This window comes from Lates calcarifer, linkage group LG2 (assembly GCF_001640805.2).
Source record: "Lates calcarifer isolate ASB-BC8 linkage group LG2, TLL_Latcal_v3, whole genome shotgun sequence".
NCBI classification, from domain to species: domain Eukaryota; kingdom Metazoa; phylum Chordata; class Actinopteri; family Centropomidae; genus Lates; species Lates calcarifer.
The window spans coordinates 25773562-25795578 of NC_066834.1; the positions used below are offsets into that span (position 1 = coordinate 25773562).

Consider the following 22017-nt stretch of genomic DNA (forward strand, 5'->3'; position numbering starts at 1 on the left):
CGTTCCTCTGTTTTTCTGAGTGCCACTTGTCTGAAACCCAGACGCATCCCACGTAGGTGGGGGGTAAAGCATTACTACCAGGCAGGGGGTAATTATTTAAATCGCATATTAATGCCTCGCTGTCACGGACAATCTTCGGTGTTCTGTAACAGATGCAAAACGGATATGTCGCACTGTTTGTTCTCACGCCGAGATCAAGTTTCCGTTACTCGGTTCTCAGGAATGTAACGTTGTATCATCGTTACTTTGTTCCCAATATCCCGCCGCCTCGAGCGCTGCTGGCCAGATGGCAGCTCGCGGTAATCTCTTTAGCACTGCGCGCCGCATGTTCTGAATGAGAGAGGTAAGACAGAGGGAGAGAGAGAGAGAAAAAAAGAGGTTAGCTTTGTCAAGTTCAGTTGTACTGGCATTCAGCTTTTCAGGAGAAGTGAGTGGCTGGGAAAAGACGGACAAAACAGCTCAAGTCATGTTTGCTAAGGATTCTTTTTTCTGCTGGAGCGGTGTCTGCCATGGCTGACAGACAGGTGTGTGGAGAAACACAGGTAGCGTGTTTTGTCCGACTCGTGCCAGAGCAACAAGTTGAATGTTTGTTGACGCTGCACTTGCTGATGGGGATAGAGCTTTGTGCTGGGAACCAACAGCGACAGGTAAACCACGAGGAGTTACCTTATATTTTAGCACGTTAAAATATCTGCATAGATTTATTCGTACGGCAAACAGTAGTAGCCATTATTAGATACACCCTGAGCTTCCTATTTTATAAAGGACATCGTAGGCAAGAGGATCCAAGTAACTCAGCGCTGTAGATGACTGCACTGCTGGCCTCCTTTGTGTTTCAAAATGTGAAATTGATGCTGATAAGTATTGTAATGAAGAGAGCTTTGGCCTAAGCCTCAATTTCCAACAAACTCATGTGAAAACCCGTTCAGTTGGATATAAACCTGGAGGCCACATGCCAGAGGAAAAAAAATGGGCCATGTTTAATTCAATAGAAAATGAAGAAAAGAGGAAAGCGATGTAGCAGAATCAGTTGAGCCGTGCCTCCATCAACCTGTACATGATAGTGTAGGCTTTGGCTAGGGAATAGCCTGCATGGCATTTCACTCTCCTCAGATTCGTCTTGTGTTGGATTTTGGTCTGACCACGTCTCCCTTTCCTTCTCTCCTTCTCTCTTTTCCCTCTCTAGATTGTGAAATCCTACCTATCATGTGAAGGCTTTGGCTGTGGTTCGTGTGTGGGTTTGTGTGCGTGAGGGACGGAGACAGTGTAACAGAGAGCTAAGCTTCGTAGCCTCACCCAAGGGGCACTGGCCTGTGAAAAAAAAAATGTCCCTGTAACCCTGGAACCATGAAACCATGACAGTCATCACTTATTCAAGCGCTGCTGGAAGGCTTCTGAAAGAAATCCAGGTTCTTGGACATCCCTCTGCCTCTGGGAATGTTCCAGAATGCCTGTCTGAGATTCTTGAACCTTGGGCCATGCTGGACCCCGTGGAAAATCTCACAGTAGGATCTTGTGGGGTCAGAGGCCGGAGATGGATTGAAGAGAATGAAGACTGGAAAACTGAGGGAGGAGCATCGAGGGGAAATTTGCAAAGGAAGAGGCAAACATGGGGAAGAGGAGTTGGGAGAGAGAGCATGAAGAGAGGAGGGAGAGAGGAGCTGTGCAATTTATTGAAGAGGGTAATTAGAAAAGATTCAAAAGGAAGTTGGACAAACGGGGTAAAAGGAAAAGACAACAGCAAGACAGATGTCTCAGGGATTCTGTCAGCTGTAAAGACAGAAGGTGAGATCGAGCAATGGGAGAAAATGAGGAGGAAAAGACAGAGCTGGCCTTCCATTCTTTGGCTGTTTGTCCTGAAGAAGACAACTGAAGAGGAGGTGAAGAGAGAGAAAAACATTGTGGGGATGAAGGGGCATCATTTCTTCCTCTGGTTAGCTCTCCTCGTCCTCAGCCTGTGTCTTAAACCTGCTTCATCACAGGTAAGAGTGGCTTTCAAGAGTCTATTCTGATTGTGGAAGATTGGTTGCTAACAGTCAATGCACTGTTCATTATGAGTTTTTCATAGCACACATTTCAACTCGTCATAGTAGGAAAAGCACAGATGTTACTAATGACAGTTAAAATGAAAATAAAAGTACCTGTCATAATACACTTTAGATGTACTCTATATCTACTGTATCTGTGATGGCAAGAGATTTGTCAACAACATGAGTTGTGTCGTATGATAACATTAATTTTATAGCACTTCTAATTAGATTTGTCAAATTGTCTAATTTAAATATCTCCAGTTGCTGCCACTACAAATAAGAAAAAAGTGGCAGGAGACTCAGGATTAAATAGAATGATGACACTCGTTCAACCTTCTTCTTTCTTAGGGAAATTTCCCACAAATGGAGAACATTGCTGCCTTCAAACCTGTGTCCATCTCTCCACCTCGCTCCACCTGTGGGGTTCCAGAGCGGAGCAGCTACTGTCAGTTACCGTCCTCCCAGGCTAACCTGCTGACATGTTATCAGGCCTTCTGCATCCAGGAGTGTCCCTACAGATCCTCCACACCTCCATATGCCCCACTGCTTCTACCTGCACATAGGTACATATATTAAATTAATTGTGATAATGGTATTTGAAAAGGCCACATAATGGATCATGACCCTTGACCTTTCAGTCCATGCAAAATAAAAACTGTGACTTAACTACTGACATAAGTTTCCCAACACCATAGTCAACATAAAAATATAAAGAGACAAAATATAAACATATTCAAACTTCATTCCACCAGGGGTACCTGTGTTACTGAAGACAGTCATGACACTCATCCTGGGACAGAGACCGGAACCACGACCAGTTCAGAGGGGGTCTCTGGTGAATCCAGTAGCGTGCTGTTTCGGCCAGTCACGGATGGATGTCTGGTCTCACCCCCCTCACAGAGACTAGGAGCGATGGGTTCACTCACGCTGGCACTGTGGATAAAACCAAGCTCTCCTGGAGAGATGTAAGTTAATTTTTTGTAATTTCTAAGAAATTGGAATAATAGCTGGAGATCACAGGCTTTCTCTTAATAGAAAAAACTATTATTGGTAGAAATTTGAGAAATAAATGGGTCTTAGCTAGCTTTTTCTTCTGGGTGAGCAAAGTAAACAGAAATAAATTTTAGCAATCAGAAGTAAATTTCCTGTAACTTAAATGACATCTTTGTGCATGACAATCTGTGCTTTTGTGTGTGTGTGCATGACTGTATATCATAGGACATCTTATAAATCTAAAAATTCAGATTTAGATAGAAGTTGTAGAAGATGGAGAGAAGCGAGTTGGACATAAAGTTATTCAGTTTTCTGGTATTATGCAGCTATATTGTACTGTATATATTAAAATCACTGGAACCTCAATGGCAGGAAAAAACAGTAAAGACAAAGAGGGAAATAATCAAACATTACGTAACAGTTACTGAGTCGTTCAATATTATCCCCTGCTACTAATGACATATGACTCCCTGCTGGTTCATGTCTGGTCAAATATCTGTTTCAATATGATATTGAATATGACTTTTAAACACTGACGAGAAAGTGAAGACCCTGTGATATTGATCTAATAACAAGAAGCAGGTCAGGTCGTGTCAGGTCAGTATCACCATCAGGAAATGTTAGCCAACAACTGGCTGTCATGTCCTACTTAGACATGTTGTGTGTATGTGATGTTGTGAGGGGGTAGAGAGTGTGCTGGCATGTTCCAGGCTTGAGATGGTGCAGAGTTACACACACTCAGATCAGCTTGCAATCACACATACACACACGAACACACACACATGGCATATGCACACAGAAAGAGAGATCAGTTGGCTTTGCTCGACAACCCTTTCTCTTCCTCCCTTCAGCAACACTTAAAGTCGGCTGCTCGAACAGCGTGCTTTGTCATGAAACTAAAACAGGGGAAACATACCCAGTGTCTTGGTTTGTGATTGTCAGAATATCTGTTTTGAAATTTAATAATTAAAAGAATACTGGACTGATTTAGCATTGCACTACAATAAAATTGTTGGGCTTTATACATTTGTCCTCCTTGACAAAACCTGGTGCCTACATTACCCACAATGCAACTCAACCACTGACAGTTCAGTCTGAGAATTGGGTGTGTTATGCTAGCAGAGATGAGGAGCAGGCTGCAAAGATCTGGTGAGTTCACTTCTCTCCAACTCCACAGCCTCAGATGTCTTCATTTCAGACTTGTAGTCTTCAACTACCACTGACTGAAGTGACATCATTTCAGGCAATTTGTCAGACTTTGCACAGCTCCCCGTGCAAAAGGTTTTACGCATCTTTTCACACATCCTCTTGACAGATAAGCTAAGTAACTTAATCTTATAAAAACATGTATTGGTATATAGTGAAATTCTTTTTGTATCGTCAGGAATGGTTGGCTCCATGTGGACAAACTAGAGTGGCCCAGTGAGAATATGATCAGATTGTGAATTAAACATTTTAAATAGGCTGTCAGAATATGTTTTGTTAGGCTGAATATATCAAAATTCACATATTAGGCATGTGCTTAGAAGATAAATGTAACTGATAACTTTGCAGCCATGGCAGAGGTGAAGAAAGACCTGATGCAGCACTAGACAGGTTGCATGTGTACTCTCCAAACTCACGTGATGTTCATTTTAAATGTTGCTGTCACTTAAGTTTAACTCTGAGAAGGAGAATCAGACCAAGATCAAATCTCTCCTTTGTATTTCGTGCTGTGATTTTGTTTGTGAAGTTGTCTGCCTAGGGATTCAGATGACAGACAAGTCTTGTTGTCTTGGTCTGCTGAACATGACACCTGTATGGCTGAATGCATCTGCATGGAGGTTATATCTCTCCATCCCTCGCTCTCCCTGTCTCTCTTTCTGCTGCTGTCACTGGCCATCAGTCTTTTGTTGTAGAGACGATCATGGCCGCCATCAAAGAAGCCAGATGAAAGGAGGTCTCTATCCTCACCTCTGTCCATCTCTCCTCACCCCTCTCTCTTTTTGTCTCTCCCTCTCCCTGTGATTTCACAACCCTCCCCTCATCTGAACAATGAACAGAGCCAGCCACCTGTTCCTACAAACCATAGTTTTTACCATACCAACTCATTTCCAGATGTTGGTGATTAAATTTTGTTTATGTTATTTGGGGATTATTATTTGAATATACATTTATTTTAGTTTAGTTATATGTACTCAAGTGATTCTTTGGGTTTTGAACTGTTAGTCGTACAAAACAACCACTTCAGTAGATGGATACAGTAAACCATGTCAAAATCAAATCAAAATTATCTGCAGTTTAATCAGTAATAACAATAATAAACAGTTGTGGCCCTTACCTCATGCCTTATAAAATTTTTTAAATATATATTTAGGAGTAAAAGGACCTTTTACACATGAAGCATTTTCAGTCCAGAAAATCACAATCTTATACTTGTTGTAAGTTACCAACTTGTACTTACTTTAATCTTGCACTTATTATCTGAAGTATGTCTTTCTGTGTCTTTGCCTCTCCCCACAGGCACACACACACACACACACACACACACTCATGTGCCGACATACATACATTCTCATGCATATATCTATGGTGATTTATGAGGTATACTGCTCTAGGTTCATAAAAGCCATGATTTCTCATAAAATGTCAGTGACGGTGGTTAATATGACACGTGGAAGGTGTGCGTGTGTGCGTGCACCCAGTGTAGCAGCAAAAACCTGGCAGTCATGTAAAATATTGATATTCTATGTGTAAATGTCAGAATGAGAGACTGCGTGTAGTAGCACTAGGCTCCATGGTTTTTGGAGTCGACTCTACCTTTAGTTTTCTGAGTAAAATTATACCAGCTTCTCTCTGTGTGTCTTTGCTTCCCTCAGGATGCTGCTGGAGAAGAGCTCAGGAGGGAGGCTGGTCTTTTCTGTGACAGTGTCCGAGCAGGCGGTCACCCTACACTACATTCAATCCAGAAGTCAGACTTCTCTAACTGTCCGCTTTAGAACCGAGGGCAGGCTTGTACTAGAGAGATGGACACACCTTGTTTTGCAGGTAAGAAATCTTAAGAGTTTGGAGATCCCCCATGGTGGCATGAAAGACAGCTGCCCCGATAAACATATCATTATGAGAGGCACATGATTATAAGCATGGATGTTTATGTGCGTCCAAAAGTGCATTTTCACACATGAAATTCAGTCACTCTACCCTAGAGGCACCATTAGGTTTGTGTTTAACTGTTGTAATAAGGGTTGTGAAAGTGGTATAGTCTTTTTTTTTTATCACAGACATATTGCCTCTCAAGCTTTTTCTGTCTGTTCTTCTCTTTCGTTCTCTGTCCATCTTTTTCTCTTTCTCTCAGCAAGCAAGTGGTAATTACACTGGCAAACATCTGCCTTGGCACAGCTGCTGGGGCCAGGGGCAGGCACACACACACACACACACACACACACACACACACACACACACACACACACACACACACACTCACACACACACATTACATCAGACAGACATACACAGACTGTGCCTCATACTTTCAACACAATATTTCAAAGGTGGTATGCCCTGTCTGGAAAACTAACTGCAAACCCCCAGTAACTCTGAATTTTACTTATTGTGTTTATTTATTTATTTTTTCTGTGGTTCACTTTGTGAAGCTCTGAAATCAATGTTTTGCTTATGTCAGGTTGTTAAATTGGTTCTTTGGCCTTTTCAGATCTTTGTGGATAATGTAGTTATTTATTATCTTGGATGGTACATTTAGTTTCAGTATCAGAGTATGTCAGAATCTTTCTTTCATAGTTGTGGATTAGTGATATTAGATTATTTTACAGCTAAACACTGCACCCGCACCAGAAAACAGGGAAGATAATCTTGAGATTTACCATTATCACACAGATCTGTGGAAGCTGATAATTTTTGTTAGTGGTGTATATAACATATGTATTTATTCCACCTCTTAGGTGTTATCTGTCTTGCCTTTTCTTCCCTCACCACCAGTTGACCTAAGTGGTACATCAACTAGAAATTTTAGAAGGCATCAGAAGCTAGAAATATAAGGCCATCATGGACAAAAAGGGCTTTCATTTGCTCTGATCATTCTAAAATGGCAGCTAGTGAACTGGAGAGAGTCTTGTGGCCCCAAATGAATCCCTGTTTGTGTGTGTGTCTGTGTGCATGTGTTTTTGGTCTGTTGAAGAGTATCATTTTACAGATTACTCCACTGGACAATCTCTTTCTTTCAGCATCTACCTGAATAACACCAAGGCAACAAGGGGAGAAAACATGGTCAGCATGACGAGCTTTATCACTATAAGTGCCTGTAACTTAAATAGTCTGAGTGTTTACTTTTTATCTGTTTAATATTTGGGCCCCATATTTTTGTTAGACATGGCATGGATATTGATAGGCATATTTACAGTCTACCTTTGCTACTACATTTCACATAATGCTACAACTTTCATGTGGTAAATTAGAAAAAAGTAAAAACCAACAAAACTGTTGCATATGTCTAATATGTATAATATACAGTAGTGTTGGTGTTGAGCAGCTGTTTATGAAAACATAGAATTTCTAACAGGTTTTATGGAGAACATCCCCCAAAATGCTGGATAGTGCAGTACTGTGTACAGCATGCCACTCCCTCTTAAACCTCAACTTGTCACTTTTACATTTCTTTTGTTAGATATACTAAATGGGATACCACTTGTTGTTAAGCCTTAGATGTTTTGGTAGGCATATATTTGAAGTGTGAAGAGAGCCACGCTAGCTGTTTCCCCCCGCTTCCAGTTTTTATGCTAAGCTAAGCTAATCACCTCTAGCAGTGGCTCCATACTTAATATGAGCTGCTTATATGAGCAAATTTCCCAAGCTGTCAAACCAAGATAAGACAGGAAAATATTAGTAAAGCAAAAAAAACTATCTAAAAAATTTTTGAGAAATTGGCTTTCCTCAAATTATAATCTGTTGCAAACAAATTACCTTTTCAATAATCAATTTTTCTTGGTATTATGAAGCTATTTTTCTTTTCCTGTTCCATAATTATACAATTCTAAGTAATATTTCAGATTAGGTTTTTCATTGTTAAACTTACTCACTCATGTTTTTCAAACAACTAAATTATATATGGTTGTAAAAATAAGAATTAAAATACAAAATACAGCAAAATAAAAGGCTGTGCTATATATCAACAGCAGTTTGATTGAAAGTGTGATTCATTGCTAGAGGGGTAAGCCAGCAAAGAGGAGGTTATACATGCTGACCAGTACTTCAGTACTTAAAAGGAAAATTACTGTACCTATCCAGAAAATCTAACTTGACAGTTTAGTTTACAGGGTAGCTGATTGGTGTTGATGCCTGGTACAGTAATTTGGCAGTCCAACGTGTCGTTGGCTAAATGTAGTGTTGCTGATGGCTCAATTGCTAGTTAGTGTGTGTGTGTGTATCTGTACAGTATGTAGTACAGTATGTATGCCCTGTGGGGATCATCATTTTATATATGTTTATGTACAGTATCTATGTGTGTTGTTCATGGAAAAAGGCTTGTAGGCACTGCGTTGGTGTGGCTTGGAGGCGTTTTGAAACTTCTGTGTGCGTTTGTGCATTCTTGTGAATCAGTCTGTCTTTTGTTTAATGGTATTGTGATGTGATCTGCTTTGACCATTTAGAAGAATAATATAATCATCCATGACACTCAAACACCATTTGCACAATCCCACTCTCATGCATGCACACACAGTTATGTACTCAGACACAGACACAGACACACAGTTCAGCAGTAATTTGTAGCAGTCTGTCAGCCGCAATACAGACATTACCCTATGAAGGAGCTGGGTAATTTAGAAACCTTTCCTACACACATACAGTACACACACACAGACGCACACACATACACCAGTCATCTGTCGGTCTGAAAAGATCAAAACACCAAAAAAGACAGTCAAAAGGAATACGGGTTTCCAAGTGCCAGGAGCAATTCACACACACTTACACACACACATACACGCATGGTGCCAGGAGCAAGGTGCTGTAGGGATGCTGGTGCTCCCTAGGTAGTTGTCTTATCTGATTATGGTAACGATGTAGAGAATAGTGGAGGAAAAGGTAGCCTGGGGGAGGGAGGGATTGAGAGAGGAGGAGAGATGTGGGGGAAGTGAGGGACGTGGCTCAGTGAAGTTAAGTGATCCCTACGAAGTCAGTCTACTGTGCGACTCACCTTTCAGTATGTTTCTGTAGGAGTTATTGTTAAATTGTAGCTCTCATATGTAGAAAAGCATCTCTACTGCTGCTGTGGATCAAAGAGAGATGAGTACAACTGGTGTGACAATGGCTGATGATTTGTGTGTAATTAACTGGACTTGGTGGTCCTGGGTGTTTAAACCATGGTTCACAGTGGTGTGGTGTGGCAGTACATGCTGGCAAAAACAGCAGCGGTACTAAGGTGACACTCATTAAAAACAGTGAGCTGCAGTGTTGCCAGCCAAATCAGCTATTGATATCATGAAGCACGTCATAGTTGTAAAATTTCAGCTCATGACTTTGATCCCTCAGCCTCCAGACAAATAAATCCTATATCCTGTACTTTCAGCTGCTGGCAGATATCTGAGGGGAAACATTCTCATACACCTTAACAACTGTATTTTGTTTAAGTGATTATTTCACCAGCTAGCCAAAGCTGAAATTCATTATTCTGTTTGCTCATTACATCTCTGTGTCGTGAAAGCTGCAGGAGATGTGTTACATCATGCAGAAGCCTTGAAAAATATAAAGCAGTATCCCAGTGAAAAATGCTGTCAACAAGCACAAGACGCACAAGGGAGCACACAGTATGTGGTGTTGTGTCATGACAAGTATATACTGTACTTGTGTAATTGATTTAAATATACCTACAGTAATTTATGTTTCTCTGACATCAGTATTGAATTTATACCTGATTACATTTTAGAATTTTGTCTTAGTTTTACTGTCGTACTATTTTGTAACATACATTCTATTGTAGCCGCTCAACACCTTTTTAAGGTTTATGGTATCTTTCTCATATGAAATCAGTGTGATAAAATAGGGACTGACTTTGTCCTATTCAGAGATAAAGGGGAGGAGTAGAAATATTCAGACAGCTCAGCTAATTAAATCATTATCTTGTGGTTGTGACTTCATCTGACAAAATCAACATAAAATCAATGCTTAAAACTACAGGGAGTTGTTTTCTCAACTTTGCTACCACACAGCCTCCCCACCTGTGACTGAGCAGCTACAATACAGCAGGTCAACCAGCACTCATGAATGGGCTACTGTGCTAAGGTGCTAAAATCCTGAGTTTATAATAGTGACATTATCTGCTTGTTGTTTGAAGGCAAAGTGAACAAAATATACCAGGCTAGAAGTTGGAGATGTGACTGTGAGTCAAATGGGAAATGTAGAAGTATGTGTCAGAAGAGGAAGAGTGAGATAAATAGTAAAAAGAAGTGTCTTGGAAGTACAGAGAAATGAAGAGAAGTGGTGAAAAGGAATGGCAAAAGATGGAAAGAAGAGAATGGAAGAGAGTTCACAATTTAAATAGCTTTGGCGTACTATCTTTTGGAGTACCAGTGATTGACTGTGTGCCTGGAGGACCCCTAGAGGGGTCCGTCTGTTAGTGCCTGAGCAAATCAGAATTATCGGATGAGACAGTGGCAGGGACAACCAGTCACACTGGTCCCATCACGGCCCAACACAGCTGCATGAATGTTTAACACGTGCATGCACACACATACTCACACATACTCTCCACCCCTCTCTCTTCTCTTACTGTTAAACACACAGACACAGTAGCGATGAACATACTGCCTCCTCATACACACACACACACACACACACACACACACAGAAACGGCTGGTTGCTCTTTCAGAGGGGTCATACCTGTTGGTAAAGGCAGACAAAAGAGAGGAGAAACAGAACTGTTAAGATGAATAAGGGGTAAGTGGGTCAGTGTCTGAGTGTCACAGTGAGTTAAGGTCAAGTCATGATTACAAGGACATGCACACACACATCTATCTATGTATTTATTGCAGGGAGTGAACTAGTTGTTGCCATCTAATCTACAATTTGTTCTCTAGACCCTGACAGCTCATCTGTTTCACTACTCTGCTCTTATACAGTTTGGCTGCTAAAACTTCTACTGCATGCCATAATGACCTTAATGAATGTTTTCACGCACAATTACACTGGTAGACTCTGGCCTGTGTGTATGTGGATATACGGACTGGTGTGGTCCTGGCAGAAGGCTGCTATTTTGCACCAACTGATCTGATACCACCACAGTCTTTCTATCTCTTTCTTTCTTGCATAGATGCACATCCCTCATCACCCCACTCTATGAGAGACTGGTTTTGTCTGTCTTTCTCCTTCTTGCACTCTGGCCTCCTCTTCTGCTTTCTCTGTCATTTTTGCCCACCCCCCCCATCCTTTCTTTCACCTCTTCTTCTTCTTCTGTGTTGGTGTCAACTGGTCAGCATTATTTGACATGTGCCTTGATCCAGACCTGGCTTTAGCATGGCTTTACACTGCTTGAGAACTTGAGTGTCTGCTATATTGACCTTGACCTTTCGTCCATACACAGTATTTTAGGTCACTGAAAACTGACCTTCTCAGTGTTGATGGGTACACAGAGAAACCTGAATTTTTAGCTTTGATGTACCGTTGTTCGGTAGCCACTGAAACTGGTATTACGTTTCTTCCAGGCTGCTGATTGGCCTGCATGGCTTTATGGTTATGCTTATATCCTCACCTGTTGGTTTGGCTTGCCCTTTACTGTGCTTGACAGCGTGTTTTCAAATTTTCATGTTGACAGATTTTTTTTTGGAGCAAAGGAGAAAAAGCCTGTTTTAAATACCCATGTATGAGTGGACTAGGCCCAGAACATGCAAATAAATTTGTTAGGATTTGCTACTCTATGGTCAAAAGGTAAAACTGTTGCACACATACAAGGTACAACAAGACTGAGTACAACTCCTGTGCAATAACTCTAAAATGTTAAATGATTCAAAACTGTACCATCTTACAATATTCCTGTTGTTTTAAGTTACTGTGTAAGGTATGCGAAGGACACTGCATGTAGTCAGCCTCTATGGACTGTATCCAAGAAGTTCTGTTGCTTACAAAAGTGCAAGATTAAATTTTGTCACAGAGTATGAAAAGAGGCCTGATGAATATTGGCAGCATGTTCTTTGGTCAGATGAAACCAGAATAAATTAGTTTGGATCAGTTTGGTGTGGACATGGCCAGAACCACCACAGTGCAGAGTACCCATCGTGAAGCATGGAGGTGGGAGTGTGATGATATGGGGCTGCATGAGTGCAAAAGTTGTAGGGGAGGTTTGAATGCAAGTTTATATACCCAAATACTGAAATAAAAGAGGACTCCAGTGGGTTCTTTATGGACCCTTCAGTAGAGTTTAATTAGACAAACGTTTCTGTTTTTCAAATGAATTGGCTTCATTCCTCTTGGTCTTTGGTGAAAACAAATACAGTTGTATTAAATTGACAGTATTTGTTTACTCAGTTTTGTTGTATACTGTGTGCAGAGTCACTGCACTCTGTCCCAGACACATACACCCGATGCATCTCTCTGTGTCCCACCCAGAGTGACAGGGACAGATTGTGAGACAGACTGAAGGTGACTGTGTGCGTGTTTGTGTGTGTTTATGCATGTGCATACACTATGTGTACATGCATGGAGGCACTTTTGTGCATGCTTCTATACGCTGTATGTGTGCGTTTGCGTGTATGTGTGTGCACTGAAGACAGTATATTTATGTGTGTATGTGTGATTGTGTGCATGTGTGTGAAGGTTAGGCAAGGTTGTTACGTAGGGGTGAAGCGGACACCTCTATGGTAGCCCTCTGCCCGCTGGCACAGAAGGCGAAAGGGCACAAGACTGGCATCAATTACATAGTGAGGGAGGGGGAGAGAGAAAGGTGTGTGTGTATGTGCGGTGGGGTTTGAGATTTTCTTTAAATTCATTAATTTATTTATTTTACATGAGTATTTTATGGGAGTGTGCGGTGCAGTCCAACCTAACAGTGAGAGCAAGGCACTAACACAGCCAGGGTTAGGAGTATCATTCCCACCAGAGCTTTGAGATATGAGAGCTAAAAATGTATGCAGCAAGGGTGCTGCAAGGTGCTTTGGATAAAAGGATCCGCCAAAGAGCATATGTTATGTTAACCTGCCCTTTCTAGAAATATCCACACTAAAGAAGAAGTTGCATGACATAGGTTACTAACCTAATTAAGAGACTTAAAATAACCTAAAATAACCTGAATATTATTCTAAAAAAGAAATGCTCAACAGAGGATATCAAACAAATGGTCCTGTCTGATGCTAGAGTCTGAAGCTGACTATGAACTGAGATCAGACCTGACTGAACCCAACTGATACTGCAAAATTTTTGAAACAATCCTGTATTGGCATCTGATTATTTTGCTTTGCTTTATTCTGTCATTTGTTGATTTTATCCAGTTCATTCTCTACTTCATTATACACTGATACTGACATTTTTCACTGGATAAGATTTCTGCCACATTGTGACATAAAGTCTCTTTGTGAATGTCATTGATAACATTCAGTGTTTCTGCCAACATTTAAGAGAGCACTGGTATCAGATTGGTACTCGATGATACCCAAAGGTGCCAGAATTAGAGGAGGGAGAGAAAAGCTTGGATTGGAAGTTGGAATGTATTGATTAATTAGATATAATAAATAATAAATAACATTTGAAAATATCCAAACTTGAACCTGACTCAGGCAATCAAGCAATAACATGTCTAAAACCCAACTCAAAACTTGATACTGTGTCAGGATCCGTCAGGAAGCACAGCTCCACCTGGTACATCCTGTCTTTTGCAGTGGGATACTGTATGTGCTTCTCCTCCCTTATATGCTCTCATGAATGTCTCTCTTTGCTTTCTGCACAGAGAGAAAAAGTCTTAGAGACTTATGGTCTTTATTAAAAGGTTGGTATGTCACCTTATATATGTCCCCTCTCTCTCTTTTCCTCTCTTTATCTTTCCTCTCTGCTTTTTTTTCCTGAGGATGATTTTCTCTTCCTCCCTTTCTCTCTCTCTCTCTCTCTCTACCTCATCTATCTCTCACTCTCTCCCCCTTTCATTGTCTCTCCCCCTCCACCTTCTTTGTCCTTCCCTCTTTCCCTCTCATTTTCCTTACACACACACACACACACACACACACACACTCTCTCTCTCTCTCTCTCTCTCTCTCTCTCTCTCTCCCTCTCCATCTCCCTGGGGACAATTTTCTTTTCTTAAATAAACTGTCATAGCTAGTGTTAAAATATGGGCCTTACACGAGGTGAGCGCGGCAAGGCAAAGGCATGGGGCCCTGGGCTGGTATAAAACATGGATAATATGCTGTGAGAGGTAATTGTATCTTTTAGCGCTGAGATGAGTAGAACAAATGTGTCTCCTCTCCACCCCCACCCCCCCTTTCTCTCTCTCCCTTCCTTTTCCTCCTCTCTTCCTCTTCCTATCTCTTCCTTTACACACTGCAGCCGTACTAATATGATAGTGAGAATATTGGCTGTACATCAGAGCTGCTAACAGTTCATAGTGGGTAAGGGCAAGCATGGGGGGGACACGACTAAAGATGGTGGGAGAGGCTCAGAGGGTGAATAACAAGGAGAGGCAGTGTGATAGCAGGAGAGAGAGAGTGAGAGAAAGAGAGAAGGAAAGGTGACAAAGAGCCTGGAGATGCAAAAGTGGAGAGCTGGTGGATGCATTTAGTGACATTACACATTTTGATTTCACTCACTTCACATGTGGAGGCCAGGAGTATCTGGGAATATCCAGCAACCTGTTTCCCAAAATCATCTTAAGGATAAGATGACCAAAGACAGTTCTCAACATGCACAGTGTGCTCAGTTGAGCTTCTGGTAATCATTTTGATGTGTGTGACGGCTCTTGGGAGTTCTTGCTTCTGCAGAATCACAGTCAAAGTGACTGTGCACCAAGGGTGATGTAAACAGATAACATTGCATTGGAAAACCATTTTGACTTTTTCTTCTTTTCCTCTTCCCTTCATCACCTCTCTACGTTTCTTGTCCTGTCCCTGCTTCTCTTCCGCTCCATGTTTTTTCTCTGATCCTTTCCACTTAATATTTTTCAGATGATTTTGTTCCATATCACCCTCTTGCTTGTTTGAGTTTTGAGAGGGCCTAGTTTGACTTAAACTAACATTGGCTATGTTTTTATGGCTTATTCTGCAGAATGATCCAAAGCTCTATAAATACCCAGATTGCTTTCAATTCCACTGACGTGACTGAATAATATTCTTAAAAGACATCTTACTGTGGAGCAACAACCATTCACTGACTGTAGATTTTACCCCATTTATCTTTCCTTCAGCTCCCTCTCATTCTTTTCCCAGTCCCTATCCTATGTCTTCTCACATTTCTTTTATCTCACAGTTGATAGTTGAGAAACTGGGGATGTTGTGGTTATTTGTTATGCGTCTTAACCTCTTGGTCTCCAGAACATATTCACTGCTCCATCCCCAATGATCATAATTTCTTACCCTAAATATTCTGAATGTCTCCGTTCTTCCTTCCTCAGTGACATCACCTCTGTCTTTCTCTCCTTGTATCCTTCCCAAAATATCTTGCTTTCTATGTCACAGTCTTTCCCACGTATCCTGATTTTCCTCTGTCAACACACTTTCTCTCATCCAACAAGCTCTACACTGCACCCTCCATTCATTGTGTCTCTCTTTATTTCTCTTGCTCTCTCCTCTCTCTCTCATTTTCTACATCTTTTTTCCCCCTCATTGACAGCTTTACTAGCTGTGGAATGAGGTGTGTTATCAGTGAGTGGCATGTCAGTCAGTCACAGGGCAATACAGCCCAAAACGGAGGCGCTGGGTGGAGAGAGCTTGGCGAGGCTGGATGTGTGGGGGTCAGAGACAGGGAGTCAGGGATTAGAGGAGGAGGTAGGTGAGGAAGAGCAGACGAGCACGAGAGGAGCAACACAAGAGGTCAAGGTCTGAAAAAAGAAAACAAAAGCTGGGTGAGTGGAGGTCAAGAGAGAATGGTGAGAATATGAAGAGAGGAAGTAGCAGAATAGTTACTGAGTATATGGTTTTAGAGAAGAGGGTGTTAGAAGAGAAGCAGAGGGACAAGAAAGTGATGAAAAGTTATGTCAGGTTAATATTATTGATGCATGCCAAAATGTTTCAATAAGGAAAAACTTTCCCCATGAATGCAACAGAACAGGGGATCCCCTCTTCTGTTGCTTAAGTGCCCCATGTATAAAGTAGACAGAAAAGGGAGCGATTGCCGAAAGAGAAACATGGGACACAAGCAAGGAGATAGGAATTGATTTAAGAAAGTACCCAACTATGGGGAGGATAAGAGAGAAACAAGAAACAAGAAGGGATAAAGGACTGAGTGGAAGAGTTAATGGATGAAGGAGGTGGGTTGACAGAGGAGGGGAGTTCATGAGAGGGAGGTGAAGAGGGGAGGTGAGGCGGGATCTTCCCTGATAAAGGTCAAACCGGGACAGAGGAGTGAGTGTAAACTGGTGTCTTCTTTAGGAAAGTGAAAAAAGGACATCTCCTCCTCCTGTCAATCATAATTTTTAACTGCATTCACACACAGACACACGTACACGTACCCAGCAATAAGCTGCTGCACAGAGATTTCCACTTCTTTAGCTTTAATAGAAATAATCAGACAGCGGTAAAATATGTATCCAGGAGTGGTTTGCAGTATTAGACATCTTTAAGGTCCCTTTAATTTATTTTGACCTCAAGCTGTCACCTCTGAGGTTCTTAAATCAGCAGCCCTGTTCCACCTTTAAATAAAATGTTACTTTTAAGCCTTACACTGTGTGCAACACGTCAGATGTTTGGATAATAAAATATTTATTCAAGTGAATTGCTTCTGAATTGGAAATGCTGTGGTATGAAACTGCATTATGACAGCTGTCTGTCTGAGAAGCCCAGCGCTCACAACAAGCCCCAGCCTATCTAAATTTGATTATGACAGTAATATTATGATATTATATTAATATTGTATACATAATATTCGCTTTCACTCATTTCACTAATTCACTCAAGTTTTTGAAGTAAGGCCTTGCAGGATCTGACAACCAAGCATGAATTTGCTGAGAGTTGAACATTAAAGTGACACAGACGTGCATTTTCTGCTTAGATGGGTGTTAGAAGTTGGCAGAAAGTTATACAGGTAAAGTAATCTCTTGAATCGTTACTGTGGTAAAGTGTAGCTCAGTGAGCGGTTGGATCGAGTTCATGGAAAATGACCCAGGTTGTTAGGAAATGTCACTGCAGCCCATAGATACCTATTTCCTCTCCTCACGTCTTTTCATCTGTTTGTTAGCTATGTAGCCCTCATATGTAGAAACAGTCCCACATTTGAAAAAAGAGAGGATACATATTTTAAGTAAATCATCTGCACAAATTTGTTTTGAGACAGACATGTGAGGTGTTAAAGATTTTAAAATACAGATGATTCTTTTCACTTCTTTTCACAAAATATTTTTCATCTGCAAATCGTGAGGAATAACTAAAAGGACAGTTGTTTTTGAGTTCCATGGTGGTTACAAGAATCAGAGCACAATATTATTTTACACATCACAGTGTATTATTATCCATATTTTCTTCACCTCTCTTACCTTCGTGGCCCACAGCTACAAAGTGAGCTTAGAAGAAACACTGCTGTCCAGACTCTGTACTGAGCCATGGCTTGGCAGGAGTGTGAAAATCGAGAAGAGCTTTAGTCAAAATGCCAGCCTACAGATCACTAAAAGCTTTCCACTCAGGGTTTTTCTGGGGCTTTTAGAGAGGCTTAGGTGGTAACATTGCCAGTGGGGTGAGTTTTGCACAGGGGACAAGGTGCTTCAAATTCCCTAAGAGCACAGAAACCTTTAGAAACAAAGTTGTACGTAATTATTTAATAAGAAAAGGAAAATAACGAAACCTTTCTTTCCTTTGATATAAAATATGGTGTGTTTCATTTGATGGCCTTGTCAAACACCTGCAGCATAATATGATATCATGTGAATATATTTAAGAACTGTTAGTGCCTGTTGTTAGTTTTAACGTGAGTCATGGCTTTGCCAGACTGTTACAGGAGAAAACATTTTAACCGTAGGCAACCAGGCCAGATGCTAATGGAGCCATGAATGGTGGCAGGGACCACAGGTGGTGCAAGGGTTAAGATTCAATATCCAAGCTGGCCCAAGAGTGAACCCTGCTGAACCCATCTCTCCTTCCAGTTTCAGCTTTAATCTGAATGTGATGGAGAGTTTGAGTTTACAGGAAAGAAGGGCATAGCAGCAGGGGAAAAAACAAACTAAGCAATAAGGAGCAAGTGTGTATCAAATTACTGAACTGTAGCTTAGGTTTGGATGATTGTGGAAGTTATTTCTTGGATGTTAAAGGAAGAATTAACTGTATCTTTTTGTGTTATGGGTGCACATTGTATATTGAAAGGTTATTTGTAGGCATGTAGATATAAATAGATTAATGCAAACACAAGGACATTCAGTCCAATTTAAAATGCCACACACTTACTGTACAGTACATACTACCTAATCGCACAATTATTAATTGTGTGAGAATATAATCATCTAGTTAGTAATCACTATTTGTGGCCTCTATTGTAGTTAAGTATATATCTGTAAATCCTTGCAATGATGTTACCTTAAAGTGCTTTAAGGCCTCACAAGATTACTTATCCTCTGTATAAACGGAAGAAGATGGGTAGCTTTTAAAGTAGTCATTTCATTTCCTCTGGACTTAGTGGACACAGTCTAAATGAGACTGGTTATCAACACTAAAGGATTCTCTGACTCCTTTCCTCTTTTTTCCCTCCGTTCTCAAAGAACTCTGAAGTTACACTGGCTAAAAGAGACAAAGAGAGGTAGAGAAAAGGGGGAGGTAAAAATACAGATGGACAGGGAAAAGGAAAAACGGAGGGAAGTGTTTTTGAAAGCTAACAAAGGGGAGTTGGCAGTGTTTCAAAAGGGCGCGTGGCGGCTAAGGAGGATGAAGCGCTTCAGGATTCATTTACATCAGGCCTGACAACTGCCTCACATCTCCCCAAGAGCCACACAGCTCTGGCTTAGAGATTCCTAAAGAGGGCTCCTCTTCTAGCTCTCTCTCTCTTACACCCGCTCTCTGACTTTTCTTTTTCTCCCTCCTGTCTCTTTTTTTTCTCTTTCCTTTTTTCACTCTCATTCTCTCCCGCACTCTCTCTTGTGCTCTCATGCGCTTGCCAGTCTTCAATCAGCCATCATGAAAGTGTCTGTCTGGGCGTCTTAACTATCCTCTGAGAGGCAGACACTTGTCTGGGCCTGCCTTCATCCCCTAAAGGCGTTTTTTGACTTGGACTTATTTCCCTCCTCACACCTTTTCAACTTCCCTAAAGAGCTGACAACAAGTGAGAGCGACAGGGCAAGATAAACATGAGGGAAAGAGACAGGAAGGAAGATGAGAGGGGGAAGTCGTCGTCTGAGAGGGAAAAGACAGCAAAGATGGTTATGAAAAAGAGGGAGCAAATGAATGCGAGGTAAGGAAACTCAAAAACAGAAAAAGGTGAAGGAATTAAATGACCTCGTGAAGAGGAGGAAGGACAAAGCAAGGAGGACCAGAGTAGAGTAGAGACGAGAGAGATGAAGAAGGAGAGGGGGACTCTAGTAAGACAGGGAGAGTCACGTTTATCAGTGGTCCCACAGTGTGTTTCCCAAAGACAGGATTTGGAGATGGGGTGAAGGGAGAGAGTGGGACAGGGCACATTAAAGTTTTTTTTTGGGTTGGGGGGGGTTCGCTCTTATGGAAGTATCTTTCTTTTTGCTCGGGTTTGATGTGAGAGAGAGCTGCTCCTGCTTTGACGGTGTTGTCTGCCGTGCAGTTTTTAATATTCATGCAGCAGATCGGGAAAGGAGAGAGGAAAAGGAGCGGAGAGGAGATTTTTGGTCAAACAGAAAGCTAATTTGCGGCTGAGGCAGTTTAGCCTGAGGCTCTTTCTGCTACTGGGGAAATGAGCTGGAAGATTAGCTGTATGTATAATTCACACACACATGGTCGCACACACACGCATGCATGGTGTGTGCATACACTTTTCGAAAAAAAGATGCACATATGCAGACAGAGCAGCTGCCACTCTCTCTGAGACGTTGTGTGTTACAACAGTAACCGGCTGCTTGGCCTCTCCTGCTGCATCTGCCCCTCAGGCAGCTCCTTTACATGTATGTGTTGTATGTTTCACTGTGGCACTGTGGTTAATCGTATCTGCTATTGAATCATGCTACTCTGAAACGGTACTCAGACATAACACAGTGATTTATTGTAGTTAATTATGATTGGGTGATATAGTGCAACAGTTAGAATTTGGTTTGGTTCCACAGAAAGCATGTACCGTTCGCTGCATAAAGCTGCTAGAGTAAATACCAAGACTTTTGTCTCTGATTTCCAGGTCCATGACAAACGTGTCAGTCTGTTCCTGGATGGGCTTGAGGAGGATGGGACACCATTCGACACACGACCTCTGTCTGCCAGACTCTTTGATACCAGCGAGGATGGTGCCATGTGGGTGGGACTCGGCTCCAATGGTAAAGATGGCCCTTGTTTTTGCTTTGTTTTATATTTTTGACCGTTTAATTAAAACTATATTAGTTTATCATTCTACAGACACTTTAATTATTAAGAAATACAGTTTTAAATTATCTTCCAAATGTATCAACATGATAAAATAAAAGTCCAGGAATCATCAGCAACAGTTACCAGTGTCTGCGCATGTCTGAAACTGCTGCATAAAACTGCAGCAGAAAAATTTTTCAAACTAGAAATTAGCTCCACCTCCACCATTCTCAACACAGACCACCGTCTGCTTTTTTCCTCCAAGTGGTGAAAAATTACCTCTTAGTTTATCATGTCTGTGTATCTTAATATGGTGTCAATGACTACTCCACCTTTATTTTCCCCCCAGCCTTTATCCCCCTTCAACTACACATCTGTGATTGATTGGTGGTGCCTGGGAGCCGTCTCAGTCAATAGGAGAGAAATTGAGAGAAAAATGATATCCGTTCATCTCCAGGGTGATAAACGAGTGTTTTTCTTCTCGTTTATCAGGCATTGATCCCTAGTTCACTGCAGGTAGCATCTGATCAGCTGAAGATCACATCAGAGGGGGTGATCAATACACACGATTGGCTCAGGGGAGAGAGAATGTGTGTGTGTGTGTGTGTGTGTAGTTGTTGAACCTGGGGCTGTGTCTGGAATTCTGATCAGTGGATTGATTATGCGAATGCTGATCAGATGTATTGATTAACAACTATGTCTGTTTTTGGAGGGGATCCCGCTAACAGAAAACTGTGTGTATGATAAGTAAAACGAGAAGCTGACAGAAGGAGAGTTTATGCCATCCACAGTTTTGAAGTAACTGATGAGGACAGCAGGAATGGTTGTATAGTAATAAGCACAGAACTATCTCTAATCAGCTGCTAATAAGAAATATTGATTTGGTGCAATGTTGTGGATTTTTCTAATCATACATAAGCTCATGTGGGAACACATCAAACCATGTTTTTGGAACTATATGGGCCGCATTTTTCAGCAATAGTTATTCAGTGTATTTACATTCTATAGTTAGAAGCCCCTCTGATTTATCTTCAGCTTGATTCTGTTATTGCACATGCTTTAATTCATTAATGTTCCTCAAAAATAATTCAACTGGCGAAACATGGGGTGGCTGTCATTGTGAAGCAGTCATAGGAAACCCAATGTATTTGTTACTGAAGTTAGTGCTGAAAGCAATCAATCATTAAAAATGCATCCACAAAACAAGACATGGTTGTTTTTGGCAGGTTTAAATGTTTACATTCTTAGCAAGGTAATATCTCCTCTTACTGTGCTCTGTTGTTATATGGAAAAGTGAAATTATATCGCAGTTGCTCATGGATTGGTGGAACAATGCCAATTAATGACTGACTCATTCATTAGAGCAAAG

The 22017-nt window shown here is 41.3% G+C and overlaps 1 protein-coding gene across 1 annotated transcript in view; it reads left to right on the forward strand.

The window, feature by feature from the left end:
* The window catches only part of ush2a (Usher syndrome 2A (autosomal recessive, mild)), a 188297-nt gene continuing 166280 nt past the window's right edge, over nt 1-22017 (forward strand). Inside the window, exons 1-6 of the mRNA XM_018666882.2 lie at nt 1-647; nt 1187-1982; nt 2379-2593; nt 2783-2995; nt 5882-6050; nt 20485-20620. Of these exons, the coding sequence (XP_018522398.1) occupies nt 1356-1982; nt 2379-2593; nt 2783-2995; nt 5882-6050; nt 20485-20620 (1360 nt within the window). The 5' untranslated portion in view covers nt 1-647; nt 1187-1355. The remainder of the gene's footprint in view (nt 648-1186; nt 1983-2378; nt 2594-2782; nt 2996-5881; nt 6051-20484; nt 20621-22017) is intronic.